At 34.3% G+C, this 25,297-nt stretch overlaps 1 protein-coding gene across 1 annotated transcript in view; it reads right to left on the bottom strand.

The window, feature by feature from the left end:
- Nucleotides 1-9,710, bottom strand: part of LOC124355608 — a 198,467-nt gene extending 188,757 nt beyond the window's left edge. The window contains exon 1 of the mRNA XM_046806770.1: nt 9,540-9,710. Within this exon, the coding sequence (XP_046662726.1) occupies nt 9,540-9,575 (36 nt within the window). The 5' untranslated portion in view covers nt 9,576-9,710. The remainder of the gene's footprint in view (nt 1-9,539) is intronic.
- Between the last annotated feature and the right edge of the window lie 15,587 nt (nt 9,711-25,297).

Consider the following 25,297-nt stretch of genomic DNA (forward strand, 5'->3'; position numbering starts at 1 on the left):
TATCCGTTACAACGGTAACCGTCAACACAACACAGTTTCTGTCAACACAATTACGATGTCTACTCCAGTAAATCACTCTCTTGTTAACCCAATAACAACACAATACGGCCAATGACCAGTCAATAGACTACGGCAAACTTATCCCTCCTAGTGCCGTCTAAGGTACAAGTTGGCTATATCCGTTACAACGGTAACAGTCAACACAATTGCGATGTCTACTCCAGTAAATCACTCTCTTGTTAACCCAATAACAACACAATACGGCCAATGACCAGTCAATAGACTACGGCAAACTTATCCCTCCTAGTGCCGTCTAAGGTACACGTTGGCTATATCCGTCAATCCACCACCACACCACGCCACCACTGCCACTATTATACTGCATGAGCTTGATTAGTTTATTGTTATATAGCCAGATGTCACTGTTATAATGAAATTATTTTTGTTACTTCTATTATTGTTACATTTATACATAGTCTACTTACGTTTTCCCTTAAGAATATTATATATTTAATTGATCATTGTTGCTCTTGTTGTTTACTGTTAATTTGTTATTGTTTTAGTTGTTTTGTTGATCTGATTAATTTATAGTTATGATGTGGATGTAATTTTGTTGAATTTATTGATGTAAAGAGCAAATGGTAGTCATCAAGAAACCAAATATTGTAAAAAGGTGTATTGATGTTCATTGTAATAAATAAATAAATCACTGAAAGCGATTAAACAGTTGGTGAGATATACAAGTTGCGTTAATATACTTATACTTATATTTAGTATAAATGGTCGTAATATAAATTAATATTAATATAAAAATATGGAAAAATGTTAATATCTTTGTGGCCTTGAGCTGTGATTTTTAAATAAACACTCAACAAAAACTAAAGTATATATATTTAATGACGAGCAGTCCTTCTATACAGAGTTAGTAAAACAGGAAGTTCAACAGGTAAAAACTAACAAATAGTATATGATAACATGTGTCCAACCTAGCTTAGTTTGGATGTTATCTGCCGGTATGAGTGGCAGACAAATTCTAAAATAAACTAGCTCGGACAGATGTCATCATGTGATATTTTTTAGTTTTTACCAGCTGACCAACGAGGTAAAGTTTAATAAAATGGCTGCGAGACGTACTGTACAACCCTTTCAAATCATATTTACCAACATAGTTCTGAAAAACATCTCTCTTTGTTAGTCTCTTGCAACGCTCTAGGAGAAAAACATCATCAACTTATGTGGTTTTGTAAATTAAAAATTGTTAAACATCCTTCATGTATTTATTGGTGCCAGTAATTAGTACTTGTAATAACTCATGTATAGACACGGAAACATTCACTCGTGGGATTAAAATTACAATATTATTTTTATTTAAAATTTTAGTTACCAATAAGGGAAGTAGAAGAACTTAAAAAGAAAATTATAAAATTTCTTTAAATCTTTCTAAACTATTGAAAATATCAATTTAACTATCTGCATTATTCATTAATTGTCGAAATAGTGATTCCATTCATTACTATTTTAATTCGTACAAAAAACTACTATTACAATACATTAGTATTTAATCGATATTTGAAAAAGTAACCTTTCCCTTACGAAAGACCGACAGCAGCATAGCAATCACAGTCACGGGAGTAATAATTATGAAATGCTCCTCCCTCCCAATTACACCCTTTTAACCAGCAACTAATTAAACCAGATAGAAGCATGAACCTGATTGGCCAGGGAACGTTCCAATCCTTCCAATCTGTTCATCTAAAGTGCAAGTAAATCATGTAAAAATAATATTAAACAAGTTTTTTTTAGAATAATCTGATTAATAGTAATAATCGACTGAAGACTAAATAGACTGAAAAATAGTAAATTTCTTCTTTGAAAGTAAAGTAAATTTATTTCATTAGCTCTTATTAATTCTTTGTACTTAAAAACAAATATATTGACAAAAAGATTATAACTTAACTAGAAACTTCTATAACTAAAGAAAAAATTAACTTTAAAGAAAAAAAGTGACTTATTATCAAAAGTTAGCCAGTTAACCCATCATGTAATTTATTGAGGCTTACAATGTATTAATCAAAGGCGTTAAACACTCCAAAGATCCCGAGAGAATAATTTAAGATTCCTTTAAATCACTTGAATTAGAATTTAAAATTTCTTCCATAATATATTCTATAAATTAATATGATGTAATCGTTGTTTCCCTAACCTTGTCCAATTAAACCTGTATCTGTAAAATCCTGTTTTAGTATCCAAAAAATGGACTTCCCAGGTAGTGGATTACCGTTTGATATATATATATATATATATATATATATATATATATATATATATATATATATATATATATATAACTCCACAAACGCGTGTGTGTGTGTGTTACATTTGTAATTCAATGTTTATTAAAATAAATTTAGCTATTACACTTTATACAAATTTAATTTATATATGTGTGTGTTTGTGTATATATATATATATATATATATATATATATATATATATATATATTCATTAAATTTGTTTAAATGGCAATAGCCGAATTTAATTTATTTCAATAAACATTGATTCGCAAAAAGTACTTGCTCCGCCGGGACTCGAACCCGGATCTCTCACTTGGTATATATATAGTAGAAATATTTCTCAAACCTTACTAACGTAAATAACGTAATAAATAACGTAGATCTCCCGAGTCATAAAAGAGTAAGCCATAAGAGTAAGTCATGTAATGGCTTGTAGGTTGTGGAATGCCCTTCCCTAAACAATTACTTCCATCGATAGCCACTCCCAGTTTGTGTTGAAACTGAAAGATGTGTATCTTAAGCGGTTAGCCGAGGCAGGTTTGGTCTGAGATGCTGTGCCGTGACACTGGCAGAGGGATGAATGTGAGATTATGTGTAATAAATATTAGGACTTATTAGCAATAACTAGTAATAATAACTAATTTTGTCTTATGTGCATATTAAAAGTATAATTTTATTACCTATGTTTTAATTAATTAAAGAAGTAGTTAATTTATTAGTTTGTTAAAGTTATTGTATAGTTTATTTACAACGTCCAACGGAGGGACCCTATTGACCTGTCAGATCCTATGAAACATGATCTCTATTTGGCGATAACATAGGAGATTACGTGATTTATAAAATATATATATAAGAGGTTGCTTGTATATATTACATTGATAGACTCTGAAACTATTTGACCGATCATTATTAAAATATGTATGTATATGTGCTTTTCCACGGAGAAGGTTTATATGCTATGACCATTGATGAAACTGGCCACCAGGCGGCGCTGCTAATTAATTTTCAAAGCACCTGCACATCATAAACTACAATTACAATACAGTTACATATAATAAATAGTCACACACTATTTGAAGGCGTTAAGTTGTGATGTATAGCTTTCTTGAAAATAAATTTCTGGTTGAACTTAAAGCTTGAACGACCACTTTATAATAAAGTTGGTGTACGTGTACAATGGCTACAAACATACACTTTTGAAAGATTTTCTTGATCGTAGCGACAAGGTAAACTCTACATCGGCGTTGGAACTATAATTCACTTGAACCAGAACTGGTCATACACGTAAAGCTTAAGTAAAGCGTGGGAAGCTGCGGGAAACAGCTAGTGTCATGTACAACTGAGAGTAGATGTAAGCTAGTATGCAATGAACTGAGAACTGGCGTGTGGTTTGTAGGCCTAACCGAGATCAAAACACCGCAACAGGTGCCTCTCTCAGCAAGTGACAGGCTGTCATATCACACATGTTGGCCTCCCTACTGAGTACAAACCCCGCTCATATCGTTACCATCGTTTGCGTCTGTCTTGTCAACCAGCATTATTGTTTTCCTCCCCTACTGTCAAAACCCCTGTCTTCTTATAACTGCTATCTCTTGGAATTACCAAGTCGGCGGGGAAAAAACTTACTACAATGTTGTTCGAATTTTGAATTTATTTTAAATTGGAAACTTTTCAAAGTGTTTCGTGGAATCTTTTAAATGGAATCTTGGAATCTTAAATCTTTCGTCGGATGCAAATAGTTCTCAAAAATATACACTTTTTAAAACTCTGGTAATGTTCTCCAAAATTAGAAGCCAATTCAATGATTTTTAAATGCACTTAAAGTATATTCAATAATAAACAGGAACAAGATGGTTTAAAGTATTAATCAATAAAACAATCAACTAAATTATTTCAAATAAAGTAGGAATACGCCATCCACACTCCGTTTCCCATATCAGGCTTCGCTCAGGTTGCAGCCAAACTTCAGATGTATACCTGATTTCATTCTCGAGATGTCCTGTAGACACCTAAACATTCATACAATCATACAGAAAAGAAATTGACACTAAATTATACTCAGTCAAATTCCATGGTTAAACATGCGCCGTCACAGAGCATATTTTTTTGTATGAAGAAATTAAGATTCATCTCAAATATAACGGTACGGTAAAAGGTACCTTTTACCTAAACTAATACCGCATGCCTTACCGTCTTTGACTTTGTAAAATAACGGTACGACTGAATCTTTCTCGGGATATCTTCCCATATGATACATTCATTTATATCCATTAAGTTAGGTTTCATAACAGTGTTATGAAAGTAAAATGTTTAATGAGATAGGGGAGGTTAGTACCAAAAATCCAATAACACCAATCTGTAACCAAAGTGTTGAAATCAAATCTTGCAATAGACTTTTAAGTCTGAATTTCCATTGTTTAAAATTGCTCGTACCTCATGTGATTGTATTTAGTTTGCATTTAAATTTGTATTATACCTCTACTTTCTCGTTACCATCATATTTACCCATAAGACCAATATAAAATATTTGTTACCGCTCAGCCAAATCCCGTGGAGTGACATGCACCATAGTCTAACTCAGTTTTGTTCATATAAACATGAAGCTTCATGTAAACTTTCAAATCTATAGGTCATTTCGTTTTCGAGGTTTCGTGCGGACAGACAGACAGGCAGACATAAATGAAATTATTGAGCCTATAAAGTTATAGGCTTCGCTAAAGCTCAGCCAATAAAATGGCAACAATTTTATCCGTACTGCAATGTTTTTAAAACAAAGTTTAAATATCAAAATATTAATTAAAATTCTAAGACATTATTTTTTTTAACAAAGACATAAGTAGGCACACGAAAAGACCATATTAAGTACGTTATCTAATAGTAATCATACGGACGCACCTCTTTAAATTAATTACAATGGTAGATGTACTAAACAGTAATTTTTTTTAATTCATTCAATGTTCCCCAGATATTCTTTGATATATCCTGAAAAATAGATTTGAAAGTAAAAATCCACCCCTGTAAAGAGCTCACAGATTGGAATTACACTAATAATGGTGAAAATGGTAAGTCGGCATATGTTTACAAATCGTGCCATAAATAATCAACTAAAGTGCAACAAGTGCCCTTATCTCCTATACGAACCTGTTGCGCCGCCATTTTGCCGCCACCCCTCCCTCCCCCGTAGACGACCCCAGATGGCCTTTTTACAGCCAGGATGCCTCACTAACCAGGAATTAATTAACATAACCACGCACTTGATCCATTCATTTATGGTGTTGCCATAAATTATCGGCAAGAACAAAATCCTTTCCACCAGTTTACTTCAAAAAAGTAATGAGGAAAACTATTTGATACCTTTTTTATGCAATATAATCGTCTTTACAACGGAATAAACGTGAAATAATGTTAATAAGTAAGTAATAAACAACTACAGGATTGAAATTTGTAGATAATTTATAATGCTAATTTAGACTAGTATTAATTATAAATATAGAACATTTAGCATAACTTTTTCCTCAAAAAATAATCTATTATAGCTTTGATAGTAAACTACGTGCGTTTTCTGTACATTTTTTTACTCTGACCTTTTAATAAAACAATATAAGATACTCAATCATACATTCATTCATACAAGTCTGTGACTACTCCTCGGATATCGAATTTGAAAGTTAACCACAAATGATCCAGTAGAGCTACGATAAGGGGAGAAATTATTAAAATTTAGCTTGATGATTTATGCGTGTAGACAAATAAAAAAATAATTTACAAACAATAACTTGCAGTCTTTATGTACATAAAACAAAAGCAAGTTTTGCAACTTTTTAATGAAACTGCAACTTTTAAAATTCATACTTCGGAAATTTGTGACCCAATTAAAATCAAATTTTCATACAGGATGGCGGCGCGGGGTGGCACTACTGGTTACATTACAGTTAAATTAAAAAAACCGCGTATCTAAATTTTAATCTGAGAGTAGATTTTAAAAAGTAATTGAGGCTATTGTTTCATAAATGCGATTCCATTAGTTACTATGTTACTATTTCTAGTTCATTTCAGGACAAATATAAAACTCGCTAATCACATTTACCTCAATGTCAGTTTTTTTTGTGTTGTTATAAAAGCAAAAGCAAGTCAGTCTCAAGCTACTGTCATTATATATTAAATGAAATGAAAGCTCAGTTGAAGAGATTAAATTATTTATTTAGAGCAGCCAGCGCTGGAAGGAACTGCTGCTAATTTCTCTCGGAGTTGATGCAATTCTAGAATCACACTGAATGCAGTTCCTAATCAGTCCCTAATCAGTATCGTTTTTCCTCTCTCCATCATTTGTATACGACATTTCTAAGCTAGTTCTTTGCTTTGGATTCTTTCATTGTGTTACATTTACAGAGATAATTAAATGGTTTTGTAAAAGCAGATAGTTAGGAAATTTTGTTTTAATGGAGTGTCTTTGAACCTATAAAAAATTGCTGATCTTGAACATAAACACGTGCCGATCGTTCACAAATGACAATACTAAGTCAGATTGTAATTGCAGCTCTTTATAGACTCGGTATTTTGAAATCTTTTGCCAGGCTCTAAACAAACCGAACTTTTTAAAATCTCTGACCTCCGGACTTAATATGAACAACCTTTTAAGGGACCTGAAACTAGCTTTTAGCCTACACATTATAATGGATACTCCTCAAATTTTACTACCAGTGGTAATGTTTATCTAGCCTCTTGCGTCCAATATGTCTGGATTCACCTCACTGTCAATGAAGGATTCTTACTTATGAAGGGCCTATGTCCGTAGGAAAATTAACCTGGTATCCATAAATTTGATTCCACCGGATCTCTATATTTATTTACCGGATGAATATCTAGTGCCATCTAACATCTGTAACAATCGATCGTTGAAAGACTGGAGATCGTGGATCACATGGCCTCTAGGAGTCTTATTGCCTAAAAATCTTCTCGTCTCTCTTCGAGTCTCTCGGCTGGAGGCTTACTTCTCTAGCATTTTATAAATTCCAACCATTGGAACCCACTATCCTTTGCAGCATTTGGTTGATGGGCATAATAGTCTGTAGATAAACCTAGAAAGGCATCTAGGTTTATCATCGGAATCTAACTGACCTTAATCCGTAGATTGACCTATCTCTTGGAGCCATCCAGTCGCAAGAGGCGTCCATATTATGGAACTATCTAACCTATAGGAGCCCTAATCATATTTTCCAGGTTATTAAAAGAAATTACACATGGTCTGTAGTACCTCCCTATGTATGTGATCTTATTACTTCACAGTAACTATATGTTGTAGGACAACTCTAATTTTGATAGCTCCTACTACTAGCCTTCACTTCTGATATTTCCTAGGATCTAGTACTATGCCTCTGAGTAATCTCAGTCTATACAAAAACCTGACGGGGTCTGGTATCTCTTACAAGACCTCTCTAGCTAGATCCATCATAGCTGTAATAAGAAATGCACATACCCCGACGCATACCTCAAAAAATAGATTATATATCCATATTTTGTATACAGAAGGTTCATGGGCTGCAATATATTATTGAATTCCAAGTATCTCTGATATATGGCTATATGGCTATGTAAACGCGGTTTTGATAAGTCACCTCCGCTCGGTTTCGAAATCATTCGGTAACTTTTCTCGGTAAACATTCGTTCCGTAAAATTTTCATGGCATTCTTGTGTATAGTCCAAACTTTTGTAACACTGATAGAGCGTTTGTGCCTTGAACGTATCATTTACAGATTAAAAGATCGTCTCCCAGTTCTCAAATTATTACCATCTACTACCCTCTACTATATCTATATATAAAGGGAAAAGATAAAACTTGTTGCGGTGTTCATGTAAAAATTGAAGTATACAATATGCTCATACTGTACCTGACACAAATATTGTCTTTGAGTTACCAAGAAATATATGATTCCCAGGGAGTTCACCTCTATCTGATTTATTACTTTCAGTAGAACCATCACTAGGTACAGCAAACGCCGATGGTTGGCGTATATCTGTCCAACCCAAACGATCACTAATTACAAACGTGAGATATTGAGGATAAGGAGTTAAGGATTGATCGATAGATCTTACTGCGGAGGATGTTTATTGGACTGAACTTACCCCTTAGTGTTATATGTAAAGGAATGCTTTCCCCGAGCCTGCTTCGACTTCTAGAAATTGAAAAAAAGAAGTCCTTTCCATCCTCTTAGATGATATGACTAAGACAGAGCACACTGCCCCTCCTCATGGCGGCTGTACCATGGGATCTGAACAGGTGGCGTTTATCGCATCCCCAATCTACGTATCATTACTCATCCTGAACATTCTGTCTCTCCGGAAAATGCGCAGAAGTGATTGTACGACACAAAGTAGGATGAGTTTCTTACTCAGTTTTTTATCGAAAGAGAATACTCAACATATATATAGTAAATATATAATTTAAATGTGTGTGTGTTTTGTTTTGTTTCTACGAATAATGTTCATTTAATAATCATACATTGCATTTTCTGCGTTTTATTCGTATGTGTTCATTTAATTAATTAAGCAATTATTTTTGTTTTATTTATTTAAACTTTGCATGTGTTTGTTATCAGCCCATTTTACATTATTTTCTTCGAAATTAGATTTTCTAAAATTTTTCGTTAAAATTTTGCGTGTTTATTACCTATTTAATGAAGTTAATGTACTTCAATTCTAAACAAAGCATGTTTGTCTAGACTGAATTTTGTAAACTTTATCTGATAATTCAGAAATGGGTGGTCTTACAGGTCTGAGACGTATTTTATTCAATTGTTCGGTTCATTTTACATAAAATCCAACTATCTTTAAGCCATAAAATATCAGTTTGGCTTTATTTCTGAGCTTTCCTAGAAAATTGGGCGAAATCTTTCGCTAGCCGTAGCTTGCTAACAAAGCGTCTCCAGACATATGTTTATGTGAACTTTTTCATTATTTTATTAGAGGAAACCACCTGAGAAGTTTGTCAGGTTACTCGTGGGACACCCTGTATAATTATTACAGATTTTGTTCCGATCAAAGTGAACGTGGCATATCACGAGTAGAAAGTTAAAGAAATAACAAGTTAATTATGGTTATGATTCTTATATACGTGTTTTAATATGTCAGCCAATCCGAGCAAAGTATTATAATCTATAAATTACGATATACAAGTAACAGATTATAGATGTAAAATTAAAAGTTACTCAGTCATAAGAAAGTAAGTTTCACAAGTTGTTGACTTACCTTTTTCATAAATGACATCACGTTGGTAGGCAGCATGGTGGTGGGTTTATGTCCTGCTCTCACTGTCTATGCTGAAAACTTCGGGGAAGGCCGATCCCTCCCTTTGGAAACTGAAGCCTCGGCTTGGAGACGCGCGCGACACCTGCGAACCGAGGCCCCCATCGAGGTATCTGCAACAATGAGGCCCAATACATATTTGTAACTTAGGTCACGTTTTAAAATGAGTTTATAATATCGGTGTTAGGTAGGTTTACAATTTTGTTATTTATATATTTAGTCACAGCTCCTTTCCTGAAAAAATCTAACGATATACTTTCTGTGTAATTCCAACGAGTAATTATAAGCATTTAAAGTAGTATTTGGTATCATTTTTTAACCCCATATAGAATTAGATAGGACTATGAAAATTTTTTTTATATATATATAAAGTTGTATGTATATGCTAAAGATGACTTTGGGGAATAACATGTCTTCATTTATAAAAAACGAATTTTCTTTAAGCATTTAAAACATGTAACTTTCTAAAAGTACATTTTGTTACATTTAAGTATTTTCTTAAGTGGTCATTTATCACTCACCTCACTTGCTAAGGTCATAACATAACTTTTATTCATAAAAAAACACTCAAGCGAAAATAAAATACCCCCAGCAGCCAAAACCAAGCTCCCACACAAACCAAAAAGAAAAAAATAATTATAAATTGAAAACCTCACCCCGTCATGATGAAACCCATAACTTTCCAAAAATACCTAAGATCTCCTCTGAACAAAATTTCACACTTCGAGTCTGTTGGTATAATGGGTGACAGCCATGCCCGTTTTATTGCAGGACTGGTGAAAAATATAACCGGCTCCTCAACCTCGGTCAGTGGCATATGCATGCCCGGCGCGGGGCTGCTTGACATCGTCAATCTGAACCAAACACCACCTCGGCCTGGTCCTCACTGCCAGGTGCTAATTGCTGTAACCAACGACTTGGCAGTGGGAGAGCAACATAACATCTACCGCCACCTGGAAGCTCACATCACTGCCAGACCAGCCAACACTGAGCTGGCCCTTGTCACTCTGCCGTACAGACATGACCTGCAACCTGATCACCCTATCCACGACGAGACCGTGCTCGTGAATGTCTACATTGATGAACTGGCGGTTCGGTACAACGCTTGGGTGATTAACTTCAATGAGATCGGCCGTAGGCACTTCACGAAGCACGGTCAACATCTATCAATGCGGAGCAAGCGGCTAGTGGAGGGGTTGATTGTGAAGAGCCTCGCATCGCAGAGACCCGCTCGGACAACATCCATGATGCCTGCGCCGCTGCCTGACCATATGACTGGCCCAGCCACCTCCGCTCCGCCCGATGCCATCCCCATGTCTGCTGCGGCCAATGGAGAGTCGGATGTCGCCCCACAACAGAGACTGGACCATCAGCACATCACCTACGCGGAAGCAGCTAGGGGATCGCCCACGTTAGGCAGTGATGTACAAAAGGGACGCTCTCCGGCTTCAAAAAACTTGACAATGTCACACTGTACGAAGCAGACCTAGGCATGACTTCGGATCCAGTCTTGCAGCAAAAAAATTATCAAAATCCAAATTTTCAAAAAACTCAAAAAATTCAAAATTCAAAAGTTTCAACCCAAAAGATTAAATTGGTTCACCAAAACGCTCAGATTGCAACAAACAAAATTGATGAATTGGCTTTAATGTGCGAAGAGCAAACACCAGATTTGTTTATAGTCTCTGAGCACGGATTTCCCCTGTAACAATCCACCTTTTCAAAATCCCAAATTATTTTTTGGCAAAACATTTCTGTCGAACAAGCTTCAAAGGGGGTGGTGTGGCAATCTTTTTGAAAGAATTTTCCAAATTTGAACCTTTAAAAATTAACTGCAGTGCTGACATGGATTTTGAAGCCGATAGCATCAAAATCAATTCCAATTATTTCGGTAAAATAACAGTCATTGGATGTACAGATCCCCCAATGGCTGTATTAACTCCTTTTTTGAAAAACTAGAACAGCTCATGAATTTTATTTTTCAAACTTAATGAAGTTCCTCATAATCGGCGACCTCAACATTAATGTAATGGACCTCACCGACCCCCTCACCCAGCGGCTGTGCGATTTCTGAACTCCTTCAACCTAAATTGGTCTGTGAATTCACCAACACGGGTGACCGCTACGACGAGCACCGCCATCGACAATGTGATCACCAACTTTCATGGCACCACGGTCTCTGTTTTAAACACTGCGATCTCTGGCCACTTTGCGGAGGAGGTCCTGGTTCATGGATGCAAGCTGGAAAATCAAAACCCAAAATATAAAATTGCAAGATCTGTCAATATTCAAAACATTTGCCGACTGAATAAATTGCTGGAGCGCGAGTCTTGGGAATTTTTAAATGATTTTGAGAATGTTAGGGACAGGTTTCAAGCTTTCAGTAAAGTTTCAATTGTTATTTGGATGTTGCTTCTCCATTTAAAAAAACGAAACAAAATCAAAAACCACGGAAAAATGGCTGGTTAACTAAAGGAATTCTTATATCTCGAGACAAGCTTAAATTCTACCACAACATTTTTATTCGAACCCAAAACGAAGATTTCAAAACTTTCTTTAGAACATACCGTAGGATCTATAGAAAAGTCATACAAGCCACCAAAGCCTATGACATCAATAGAGCCTTAGGTAATTGTGAAAATTTCTCAAAAACTGCTTGGAAAATTATTAACAACCTTTCTCGAGATATAGATTCAAAAAACGTCTTCCCAACCGATTTCAATCAAAATTGAAAACTAAATTTACGAAGATCAATTTCAAGTGGCTAACCAATCCAATAAATACTTCTCTACCGTGGCTACAATGAACTCGTCATTAAAGAATCTCAGTCACACGGAAGAGAAGTCAGTGATCCGGTTGCATCCATGGCCTTGGCCCCTGTGTGGGAGAGGGAGGTAGCAAATGTCATACAGAGGCTGAATTAAAAAAAAAAAACAGTGACGCCAATGGGATGTCAGTGTGGCTACTCAAACGTTGCTACAAGCACATTTTGAGACCGCTCACAAAATTGATCAATTTCTCATTTGAAACTGGAAATTTCCCATCTTCTTTGAAGACTGCCAAAGTCATTCCGATTTTCAAAAAAGACGATCCAGCAAGCAACTATCGTCCAATTTCAATTCTTCCTGTATTCAGCAAAATTGTTGAAAAATTATTCTATGAAAGACTGGAACGCTTTCTAGAAAAAAACAAATCCCACAATTGACGCGGTGAACAGCCTTCTGGACAATGTTGTCGATGGACCGGAAGGTCGTGAACATGTGCTAAGCATATTCCTCGATCTTTCCAAAGCCTTTGACTGTGTGCATCACGGGACACTGCTGCAACAGTTAGAAAAATGTGGCGTCCGGGGTCTCCCACACTTATGGCTCACTTCTTATCTAAAAGATGAGATCAGCGTGTGATGATCTTGAGCGTCGTTTCCAGCAAAATCAAAATGGCTCATGGTGTCCCTCAGGGATCTATCCTTGGACCTCTCCTTTTCCTGATTTATGTCTGTAGATTGAACTCAGTAATCCAACTTGGGGCACTGGTTCAATATGCTGACGACACGACTCTCTGTTTCAAAAGCAATTCAAAACCAGACCTGGAAATCAAATCTTTTGTGGGATTGAACGCATGCATTCAATGTTTCACAGAATTGAACTTGACAACAAACCAGTCAAAATCAAGTGTCATCAACTTTTGTCTTCGTCAATATGATCATGCGATGCGACCTTCTGTCTTTGCGGATGATGCCCTTTTAGAGGATACGGATTCCACAAAGTTTCTGGGGATGTTCCTTGACAGAGGACTGACCTGGAATGATCATGTTGATAGCATCTGTGCTAGAGTTACCACAGGCATATTTGCCCTACGACACCTAGCAAAGTTCTGTACCCTAAAAGTTCTAAAAACGGCCTATTGCGGCCTAATCCATCCACATATTGTGTATTATAACGACTTGGATTGTTTATCTTAATATTCCAGAGTATTAATATATAAATCATCAATAATACATCCAAGACGATATAAAATATTTTTTTGATTAGTAAAGATCCTAGTGAATATTAAGTACAATGTATTACTAAAATTGTTAACTATTAAATATTATCTGGTTTGTCTAAAATAAAAATCACGGTTCTAAATGAAAACAATGGATTTATTTTTAACTGGCAAATTAATAAGTTCAACGTTTCAGAATTTTTATCACTCTATTTTCCACAAAGAATTGACAAACATTTTAGTAAATTTAAAAATTCCTTTGGCAAGAAATAAAAATATTAATCAAATTATCAAACTAAAAATCAGAGCTCTCTTCTGAAATAAAATAATAAAGTTTTAAAATAAAATGAAATACCACTTGGAAATAATTAAAATAAAAATGTTCACTTCTAAGTTCACTCAAAATACAAAATAAAATTTCAACTTCTCTTTACACTATTTGAACCTTAACTTTCAAGTCTCTGCAATTCAGATTACAACTCTCTCTCTAACAATTATAAAGTTCAATTAATTTTCAATTAATAATTCACAATAAACAGTTCCAGTTAAATATTAATAAATTACTACTTTTTCAAATCTCAATTAAAGTTATTAACAAAGTTCAATTTTAATTCACTTCTCTTGCAAGCATGAACCAAATGTAACTTGTATGATTCTATTATGCTCTATTGTTCTTCGAGAATAAGTTATTCAGATTGCTCTGTAGTTTCTATGAATTTAATTTTTTCCTATAAAAAAGACAACAAAATTAATTTAATATCAGATCAAGAAGACTTTTTCAATAAAACGTACAATAAATTTGGTGCTTACCTCAAAATCACTCGCGGAAAAAAAATTAAGAAATACGGCGCACTGCAATTAACTTTACTCACGAAAATAACCAAAAGAAGGGCGAAAATTATGAGCGTGTGCTTAAATACTTCCCTTTCCAATCACCTTTGCAGGACATCAGTGGAGCTCTCTCATTGGTCCAGCTGTATCAAACCAGGAGAACAATACTCACAATAAGACAAGTTCTAATCAATTCAAGGCAGTCAACCTGCCTTCCTAACAATTTAAAACTACCAGTGCTAACTTGCCAAAGGATTACATGTTCGATTTTACCCTGAAATTTCACAATCTAATCTAAAATTAAGTCCCAATATTTCGATCCCAAAATTTTTATTTAATTTAAGTTTTAATTAAAAAATAAATCAATGTAGCTTTAAAAAAGCTACATGTATGGATTAAGACTCTGGGGAGGATGTGCCAAAAACAAAATGGAGCGGGTTTTCAGGCTCCAAAAAAAGCAGTTAGAATAATTTTAAAACTGAATTATAGAGAGTCGTGCAGGGCATCTTTCGGGGAGCTGGGATTGATGACATTGCCCTGCCTTTACGTTTTTGAGGTGATCGTGTACAGCAGATCGAGATGTGCCTTCATAAGTGGCAGGGACGTTCACCAATATGAACCTAGAGGCAGGGATAACTTGCGAACTCATCAACGCAGACTGACATTGTCGCAACATCTCCCTCAGCAGGTGGGTGTCAGACTAATCAACAAGCTCCCTGAGGATATCAAAAACTCCAACAACCTCAATCAATTCAAAACTCGTCTCAGACGCCTGTTGGTGAAGCGTTTTACTCGGTTGATGAATTCATGGCGAGCCGTTGGGATGATTGAAAATCATGCATCCGAAGTCTGTGTGATTGTGTCGTGAGAACGCTGAGATGTAAGTATGACTGTGAGTGAATGTGTAGTTAGGATATATTTTATGATACATTTGACTATTGCAATACAATGTTATATAGTGTCAAACACGCAATAAAGAGATTATGATTATGATATGATATGATTACATAATGTAAAAACCACACTTTCGGCTGCATCCGGTTTTCTTTGGCCAGATTACAAAATGATTTGAATATTCTTATTCCAAATGTCTGTAAATCCTTACACATTTTATATCTTCAGAGAAGGTATATTAAGAGAAATGACTCTGAAATTAGCACAAAGTAGCCAGACCTAATACAGATTGTAGGAGGTTAGGAGTTGGTGTCCAGCTGTTCGTTCTCCATGATTGTACTTATAATAGCTTATCGTTTGGACGTAGCACATTAAGATTTGTGACGCAAATACACAACTAACTCGTTCACGTTGCTTAGTAGGTACCAGGTGCCGTCTCTGGTTATGTATTAATCTGATATTTCGCTGAAGTTGTCCAAAATATTATGTTTAAGTAACTTAATTCTTCAAATGTACAAAAATACAAATCTAAACCCTTTTTTAAACATTAATTTAACAGACACGTGTTTTAGCACTAATTAATCTTCAGTATACACATCAATAACCTCAAAACAAATAAATAAGCAAATATACAAATATGGAACATTTAAAGAATTTTAAATTTATAGTGACACGGTTGTAATTTTGATCAATGATCATCATTTATCAATTTAATATTTTCCATAATTGGGTTTATCTTGTTTTCTTAGATTTATATATTGAGTATTTTGAGCATCTTTCGAATAATTTAGATATCTATATATTACTGAATTAAATCTAGACATTAGATAGTATACTTTGCATTGCGTTGCTTCGTAATGTAAATTTAAATATACTGACTAACGGTTTGGACTAAGTTTTTGCGACTTCAACGTAATTTCGATCCACTTAAGAAATAGCTGTGGGAATCTCTCATTACTTAGCAACGTAGAAGTCTCATCCAGAGCCCTTCAGAATCTGAGGCGAAGTAGCATTTAATTGTAGAGTGCTTCTGAAACTCTGCCCAGCTTTTATGAGAAAATCGTGTCAAATTAAGTTAAATTCTGAAACGGCAATCATATCAAGTATGAAGCTCTCTAACCATCTTAATAATCATCATCCTAGAATACCATTAAGTTATTTACTTTATCACATTTGTCACGGATAGTAATAATTAATTAAATTTATTTAGATTAAAGGATATATGCTAAAGTAAACTTTTAATTGTAACTATTTATGCCAAAATTGTTTGTGTTCTTAACAGAGTCTATGTTTAAGAGCTTAGAGCTAATGTGCATCGTATAAGCACACAATCTTTTGTTTGGTGAAATATACTAAACTAAAATATTAAATCTGAGAAAGAATTATTGTTTGGTATCTTTAACCCTTTTGATACTCTCCTATTTAGAAACCCACCAAACTTTAGGCGGCTGACGATCACCTTATTTCTTAAAGGAAATTTCTCTATCGATTTCACGAAAAACTATTGTTTTTTTAGTCTATTATAACCTTCAAACCTGGGTCTCCTTGTCTTGCATGCCATACGTGTTCGTAATCATTCATGTTTGATTTCATTTGAAGATATTTTTTCTGGTTGAAACATACCAAAATATGCTGCACCAAAGCTAACTAATCTAAAATTCTCAAATACTTTTAGAACAACTTTGTCAGGATTTATTTTGATTAATTAACAATGGTTGAAATTATTGTTTTCATTCATGTAGCTGCTATACACCCCTATTTTGAAACCTTAAAATGTTAGTTTGCGGAGGTTGAAACAATTTTAATAATTTATTTGCAAAGAGAGATACAAACTGATATTAACAAGTTTCTTCTCACTGGACCGTTACAAACTTCAAGAAGTTCATCAATGTTGTTTAACAAACAAGAAGGCAATCAAGTTGTAATAAAAACAAACTTGTTTGGTATTCGCTTAATTTGTACATCCTTGACTATCTACATGGTTACTTAAACTTCTATACTAAATCACAAGTATTCATGGAAAATAAAGTTATAAAGGTCAACCACTTAATAAACACAAAACCATCAGACCAGAGAAGACACAACAGTGTGAACCAAGTGGACAGTTCGATTCCCGTACGGATATGAGGTTTAGTCCATTTCCGAAGCAAAAGCCGGATGCTGATTACATTATGACGGCCTGTAGGGCTATTCTGGGACAATCTATTTTAGGACAGTTTTGTGATTACCATTAAAAAATGCATGTCTAATTGGTATGATCTTTGTTGCCAATATTGTTTTAATGCTTGTAAAATAGCATAGTTAAATAGCTATAAATACTACATAGTTTTCAACAAATGTAGAATGCGAAATATAATACGTGATCAAAAGTAACTATCACTGTATATAAAACTTATAAATAGTTATATAAAACTTATATAAAACTATTTGTACCTTTTTTATAATCTAATAAATTTGTCGCTGTTCTCAGTTGACACTATTTTTCATTTTCTATATATAAGTCTAATTTTATGGTTTGGATTATGTATGTTTGTTATGCATTTGTTTCAAGGCCCTCTTTATGTCCTCTTTAATACGGGGAATGTTTTAGGTTTTATCATGTGGTATATAATCACATTTTGGTTTAGTTAGTTTTTCTTACTATCAAAAGATTGACTGAAATGGATAGATACAATATAGTTAAACCGAAAAAAGGGAAACTCCTTGGTGTAATGGTAGCACACTCGCCCGGCACGTGAGAGATCCTGCCGGAGCAAGTACTTTGTGTGATTCTATGTCTATTTAGGTTTTACATACATACACGTTGATTGATTTTGTAATCACGTTACTTAAAGCAAATGTGTGTAAGTTGAAATTATGTATAGCAAACTCCTTGTACTGTGCAATAAAGAAGTATTTAAACTTTTGTGCACTTAATTACTTAAAATATTCCAAAATCTAAAAATTCTAGGTATTAAATCATGTTTGACTTATTGTAAAAATTACATGTCATTATGATAAACGGTTATTGTGTTCTGCCTCCCGAAAGGAAACTATGTCGGCGAGAAGAAGGCCAATCTGTCCGTACCTACTATGTTTATCAGGCAATGCATACGAACGTATTATAAATATAACAATTTAAAGTTGAAATTTACAAGTTCTCACGTGATCTGAGCTTAAATTTAGGTACTACAGTATATCGATAGATCTTTTGACCCTTTACTCCAGAAGTGCGGAGTGGCGTCGGAGGCGCCACCGAAGCCCGCACTGATGGCCAGGTACTTTATGGACCTCAGATCACGTGATCTGACGCTGGAAAAGTTGGAGGATCTGGGACTTGATCTGAGATCGGGATAGAACCGATCGGAAACGTCCTGGCCATCAGTACGGGCTTCGATAACCCCGTACTTCTGGATAAAAAGAAAATCTCCCCTTGAGATAGTACCCAAATCCAAGATCAGATCTCCTAAAGGTTACCTTTAACTTTGTTACAAGAAGTGACATAATTATGATAACCTAATCCAAATCTACTTATATCACGTAATAACATGAAGTAGATAGGCAGAAAATAGCCTACTTCTCGCCGACATGCCTTCCTTTTGGGAGGTATAAACAAGAACCAATCGTCATCAAGGATAGTGACATTTAATTCTCACAGTGATTTAAGTAGAGCGTGTTCTTCATAGTAAAGTAGTCTAGTCCCCGATAAGAAAAACTGTGCCAAAAGTAGTGGCCTCCGAATAATACCAAAGTACCGCTGTTTAAGTATATCATCGCTGTGCCTACTCACTACTGTTATGTGGTGAGTAGCCAAAAGCCAACCAAGGTGCGTGAGTCTGTCTGGTGGGTCTCGTGGTTTAGTCTGAAAGTTAATAATAAACCGCCCACTGCAAGTTCGCTCCTTAGTTCAGCTCAGTTCCGTCGTCGCTGAACTTCTGTAAATCTGATCTCTTAATTTACTTCAAAGTATAACTTCATTTCTCATTATCTGTTTTAATATTCCAGATCTTATGCGCTTTTATCTTAAATTTAACTACAGTTTTCTCCATATCTACGAATACAATTTTATTTCACTTTTACGATTTCCTTCATATTATTATATTTCTGATATCTAAGTTTAAAACCAATAATTACTTTTTTGTTTTGGCTGTTTTATTATATTTATCGAAGAAAGTTATTTATGTTTTTGGTATTTTATATTTGTGATATTCTCACAAATAGGCACTATTTAGTGTTTTAAATTTTTGAAAAAGTGATGTACTCTTTTTCATTAAACAAATTCTTTGTACTTCAAAGCTATTTATATAGTTTTTATTAGGTTCATATATATGTATCCCCCTTGAAAGGCCTTGTTCTAAGTTTGTAGTTATTTTTGAATCCTAAATATTACAACAAAAACCCTATACTCCTTACGTGTGGATCAAATTGAAGTTGATGCGGTCTTGACACTTCGCCATATTGTACCTTTGCATACAGACAGACGAGTACTGCTTTTATTATTTTGTCGGTCTTATCAGTGATATCACATATTAAACTCAAGGTATAAAACGCTTTGTACTGTAAACAGTAACTGGATAATGTAATGTAAAGTAAAGTTACCATTAAGATCGTTCTTTCTCCTTACTATATAGGCACAATTCTCTAGTATATCATTCACGAATATAGCTAATTATAAAGTTGTTCTAAAGCTACAAAATGTCACATTTACATTTTTCATCTTCATAACAAAATATAAAAATGTTTATTTTAATTAACGATTTTGCATAATTGTCTAGAGTAAAGTTTTATTTAGAAAATAATTTTAGGTGTCCATTACAGATGGAGACAAATAAACAACTGTCTACTCATGAACACTGACTACATTTAACTTAATTACATTAAAACATAAAACCAATATTTAAAACTTTATTTTTGTGAGGCCTTTCGATAGTAAGACTATCTTCGTCAGACACATCACAAAAGTGATGCTCCATCTACAACTGGCTAGATTTGTTTCATATGACTGAAATCAAAGTTGGAATGTGTTTTTAAAACTCCATGAGGGTTCACTTCTGTCTAATTTGTACCTTCCAGTTGAATTTACACTGCAAAACCAAATCAAAAGTGGCCAATCTTAAAGATGTCCAGGAGCGACACACCACTACCCGCAAATTGGTAGATCGATAGCGGATGCATGGCTAATCTACTGTGGAATATGACTGATGGAGTAAGTAGGGCTCCCTAAGTATTAAGGACTGTTGCCAGCCTAGACATAAGGGTGTGCCACCCTCTGCCTACTTTGACTAGAGAAGCTGCTGCAGAACTGGCTTCCTCTTCTTTCAAGGAGACTTGATTGATATTAATGCCCAATACCCATCGACGTAAATCTTGACAGGAAGCGGTCCCTACTCCCAACCTTACTCATTCAGAATTCAGGAGCAGTTCAAAATGCATTCCATTTTCCAACTAAGTGCACTTTTTCATCTTCTTATTCTAAGAGAACAAAATAAAATGTCCAGTATTTTTTGAACTTGCTAAAATATTTAACATTAGGTTTAACATAAAATGTTCAGTTTTAAAGCTTAAAATAAATTTATCATTTACCTAAATGTTTGAAGATATGCACAATTTTAGGAGTATTGTATACTTTTTCTAATATTTAAATTTTAATTGACGATTCCAATAACTGTATAGTTAGTACATACATGACATCCTCCATCTTTCTAATGGCAATTAATGAATTGGAAAGTCTTTATCCTGTTTTTAGCTTCCCGGATCTAATTACCGTCAACTTTAGTTGTACAATGATGGAGTTATCAATCAAATCGTCTATTGAAACATTTTTCTGCAATTGGAAAGCTTTTGTTAACCTTTTATCTGAGATTAATGAGACCTTTAGAACTCAGTTGTATTTGAATAGTTCTTAGGAATAAATCTGCAAGCACGGTACCAAAAGTAAACTTGACAACAACTTAAGTATTAAATAACATAAATGTTGGGTTTACTTACCGAATGAGCAACACGTTATATTCTAATTAAATAGTACCCTATGTTTAAAACATAAGAAATACATATAGTTACCAGGAAGTAATTAAACTCATACAATTTTAATGTAATGTGTATAAACTTACACACACACACACACACATACTATTTAACTTTTTTAAATGAAAAACAAAGATTATAAAGCTTCTATATGTATATGTGTGTGTGTGTGTGTGTGTGTGTGTGTGTGTGTGCGCGTGCGTGCGTGCGTGCGTGTGTGCGTGCGTGTGTGTGTGTGTGTGTGTGTGTGTGTGTGTGTGTGTGTGTGTGTGTGTGTGTGTGTGTGTGTGTGTGTGTGTGTGTGTGTGGTGTGTGTGTGTGTGTGTGTGTGTGTGTGTGTGTGTGTGTGTGTGTGTGTGTGTGTGTGTGTGTGTGTGTGTGTGTGTGTGTGTGTGTGTGTGTGTGTGTGTGTGTGTGTGTGTGTGTGTGTGTGTGTGTAGTTTTGAGACACCAATAAAACATTTTTTTAATCAGTTAACAGTTATAAAAAATACAAATTTGTACCTAGAAATAGTTTTCAACTGTAAGAATCCATTCTATCAGGTTAGAACTAATACATTTTATACCATTGGATATTGCTGATTGCTAGTGAGAGTATTGTTATATATATCACTAGCAATCAGCAATATCCAATGGTATAAAATGTATTAGTTCTAACCTGATAGAATGGATTCTTACAGTTGAAAACTATTTCTAGGTACAAATTTGTATTTTTTATAACTGTTAACTGATTAAAAAAATGTTTTATATATTATTTTATATATATTGTAAACTGCAAACTCATCGCGTTCATAGTTCATTCTACTACAGACAGTATTCTAAATCAAGAATTCACAAAACTGAATTCTTTACTTTTTGAGACGTTTTTCCTACATAGGAGTTAAGACTTGTACAGTGTTGTATTACCTTTTTCATCGAGCAAGATTTCAATAGTCTCATCATATTAGATGATCACGATTACAATTGATAAATCACTGATATTGATTTTGGGATACATTCGCCACCAATATTATACAAATAAGTAACTATGAAAAATAAGCAAATTATACAAATTAAAAACTCCTAAGACTATAAAATTGAAAAACTCGCTATTACTGAGAAGAGCAAATAATTCTTGAGAAATTGGCAGCTTCGGAGTACTTCACATCTGTCTCAGAGAAGCGCCGCGCAGTACGGTGGCGGTACGGACGACTAGAAGCGACGCCCAACGACCATCTTGGACGACCCTCCGTAGACCAGCCATCAGAGAGCCCGCGGCCTTTGTGAGGGATGCAATTAAGAAACCAATAAGAAATCTGTTTCAATTTGCATTCTCGGCCAAAACTTCTAATTTTATATTTTTTGAATTTGATGTTTCAGCGCGCACGCTACAATCGGTGAACTTAGGGTAAAGATCACGCTAAGACGGACACCGGTACCTTGTAAGGTTCCAAAAACACCGTAAGGTCAAAAGCATCTGCCCTTTACTCCCTCCATCCCAGTCATTACCATCTCGTTCTTTGTTCCAGATGACGTGCATCTCTTTCCCCTGTGTAGCACCTGTTGTGAATGCTTAACCTAGTGTCTTAAGTTTCGTTGACAACATACTAAGGAGGGGTGCAGTTCTAATTCTAACAGTAACAGTTCTATTGTAACATATAATAATGGAAATTCATTCATTCATGTGTTACCTTTCAAATCATTCATTAACAATATTGAACTTTAGAAAAGGTTACATGTCCATGCAACACTTTGTGTTGGTGTCCCTCTTTTTACCGCAATTAATTACTGTCTCTCTTGCTGTTGATGAATGATAGATTGTTTTAATTTGAATATCACTGAATTAATTAATTTACGGCCTACCTGTGACCAACAATTATTGATAACGCTTATTTCTGAACGAGTTTATAAATTATTTTGTAATAAATCTCTCGGAAGGTAGAAACTTTAGTTTGAAGAAAATTGTATATTTTTATTAATTTCGTAAATAAATGTGCTTTATTATAGTTTCAGAACTCGTTGTGAACAGTATAAATAGCTTTTATGTTTGAAATTATTTCTGGGTGCTAAATTCACTAAAACTTTTATTCGTCTGTATTACAATTGTTTACGTGTAAACAATTTCAATTATTTGTTCAGTATTCTCTAACACAGCTGGGGAAATGACCCAAAAACCTATAAATAGATTTTTACTTTCTCTAATTTGAATGGTTGTCAGCATTATTGATTTTTTATAAAAGCTAGGTGTGGCAAAATACGGATTACTGTACAATAGTTTGGAGCTCGGCTTGCAAAGTTAGTTTTGATAAAACTATGTCGCTAAATTTGAGAACTTAATCTGAAAGAAAGAACTTCACGGTTTTGAATTTCTCTTAAAGTATCAAATTATAGTGTTGACTATCTAGAGCTGTTCTGCCTTCTCAACTTCCAACTGATTATCACCAGATCCAGGAAATTTTTTGCACTCAGGCATCATTCTACCAACTACGCTAATCATAGTCCAGTGGCAGGAATCCAAAGAGAAAGAAGTGATCACTTACTTTATGATAAACTATTTGGTTCGGTGAGAACCTTGAGGGGTTTTAATACTATGATATGCTGTTGAGGATTAATCGGTGGTTGGTGACTCTCATGTATTAGGTGTTCTGTAAGGTATATACTTAGTAAACATTTATTATCATTAATTTTGTTCTTAGCATATGTTAAATTTCAACTTTGAATTATTATTTTTATTTTTTCTGTCTATACTACATATATTTGAATAATGTTACTGTTACTATTCATTCTCCGTCAAAGTTTTTTTTTTTCAATGTCATTGTTTACTTTATTAGTATTATATCCTTTTTATATCTCATAATTTTGATCTTACTAGAATTATGTACTCCAATTCCTTTTTAGAAAATTAATGTTATTTTATTTATTGTACTGATTGTTAATGTATCGTTAGTGTGTTGTTATTGCACTTTTGATTTTTTAGTTAGATTGTATTAAGTGCCATCTTTGTTTCTTTATTACAATATCGTTCTTTTGCGTCATTCTATGAACTTTGTAATATTACGGATGTAATTTGCTGTAAATTAATGAAGATTTGGTTTTTAAGTGTTATTTTGGATACAGTAATATATTTATATTACCACATTAATGTTATTTGTGTTGCAGACTTAAATATTAGTCTCTATTACTACCTAACTTAGTCTTAACACAACTAGTACCTAATTAAATTGCTAATGATTAAAAATTGCAAATTATATACGAATATTTGCTGTCATTAGTTAAATTTTCTATTTCTTTGTAATCTTTATTATACCACGTTGTGCCATCTCCCATGTGTACATTTCTATGTAAATCGTGTATCTGTAAAATTAAATAACGAATTTCAATGAATTACTAATGTTAGTGAAGTGAAAAAAGAGCACTGATAATTCCTTTGAAGTTTAGTCACAATGCAACTGTGGCATTTAAAGATGCAGAGATAATAAAGAGATACATTTAATCTAATAGATATTTGTAAATAAGAGAATACATAACACGTTACGCTGTAAAAGCTACGAAGGGGGTTCAAGAGCACATTTTAGACGTACTGGTCGACTAATAATGTGATCTCCTTGGACTATTATAGATATTTAAGAGCTTTGATAGTAATAGTCGCACAGGAGATAAAACATTCATATGGACCAGGCGAGCTGAGGTACGGGGCATTGTTGCAGTTAGTTCCGAGGTCCGACGCTAGAGCTGTGTCTCGTAACTTTGATCATTACCGATCAAATATTTACAACTTGACCAGTCACTTTACAGAGGTCAGTCCGAGCGCTATCTCTTACTGTGTCTCAGTTTATGGCATTGATGAGTTATCTAAGTACAATTAATACAATCAAAGGTATGAGTTTAATTTACCTCACATCCACGGAGAACCATAGAGAAGATTAAAAATAAATAATTTAGATTCGGAAACAAATAATTCCAACTGATGGATTGGATTGCGATGAATAGTTCGAGTAGAAATGTGAGGA

Source organism: Homalodisca vitripennis, chromosome 2 (assembly GCF_021130785.1).
Source record: "Homalodisca vitripennis isolate AUS2020 chromosome 2, UT_GWSS_2.1, whole genome shotgun sequence".
Lineage (NCBI taxonomy): Eukaryota > Metazoa > Arthropoda > Insecta > Hemiptera > Cicadellidae > Homalodisca > Homalodisca vitripennis.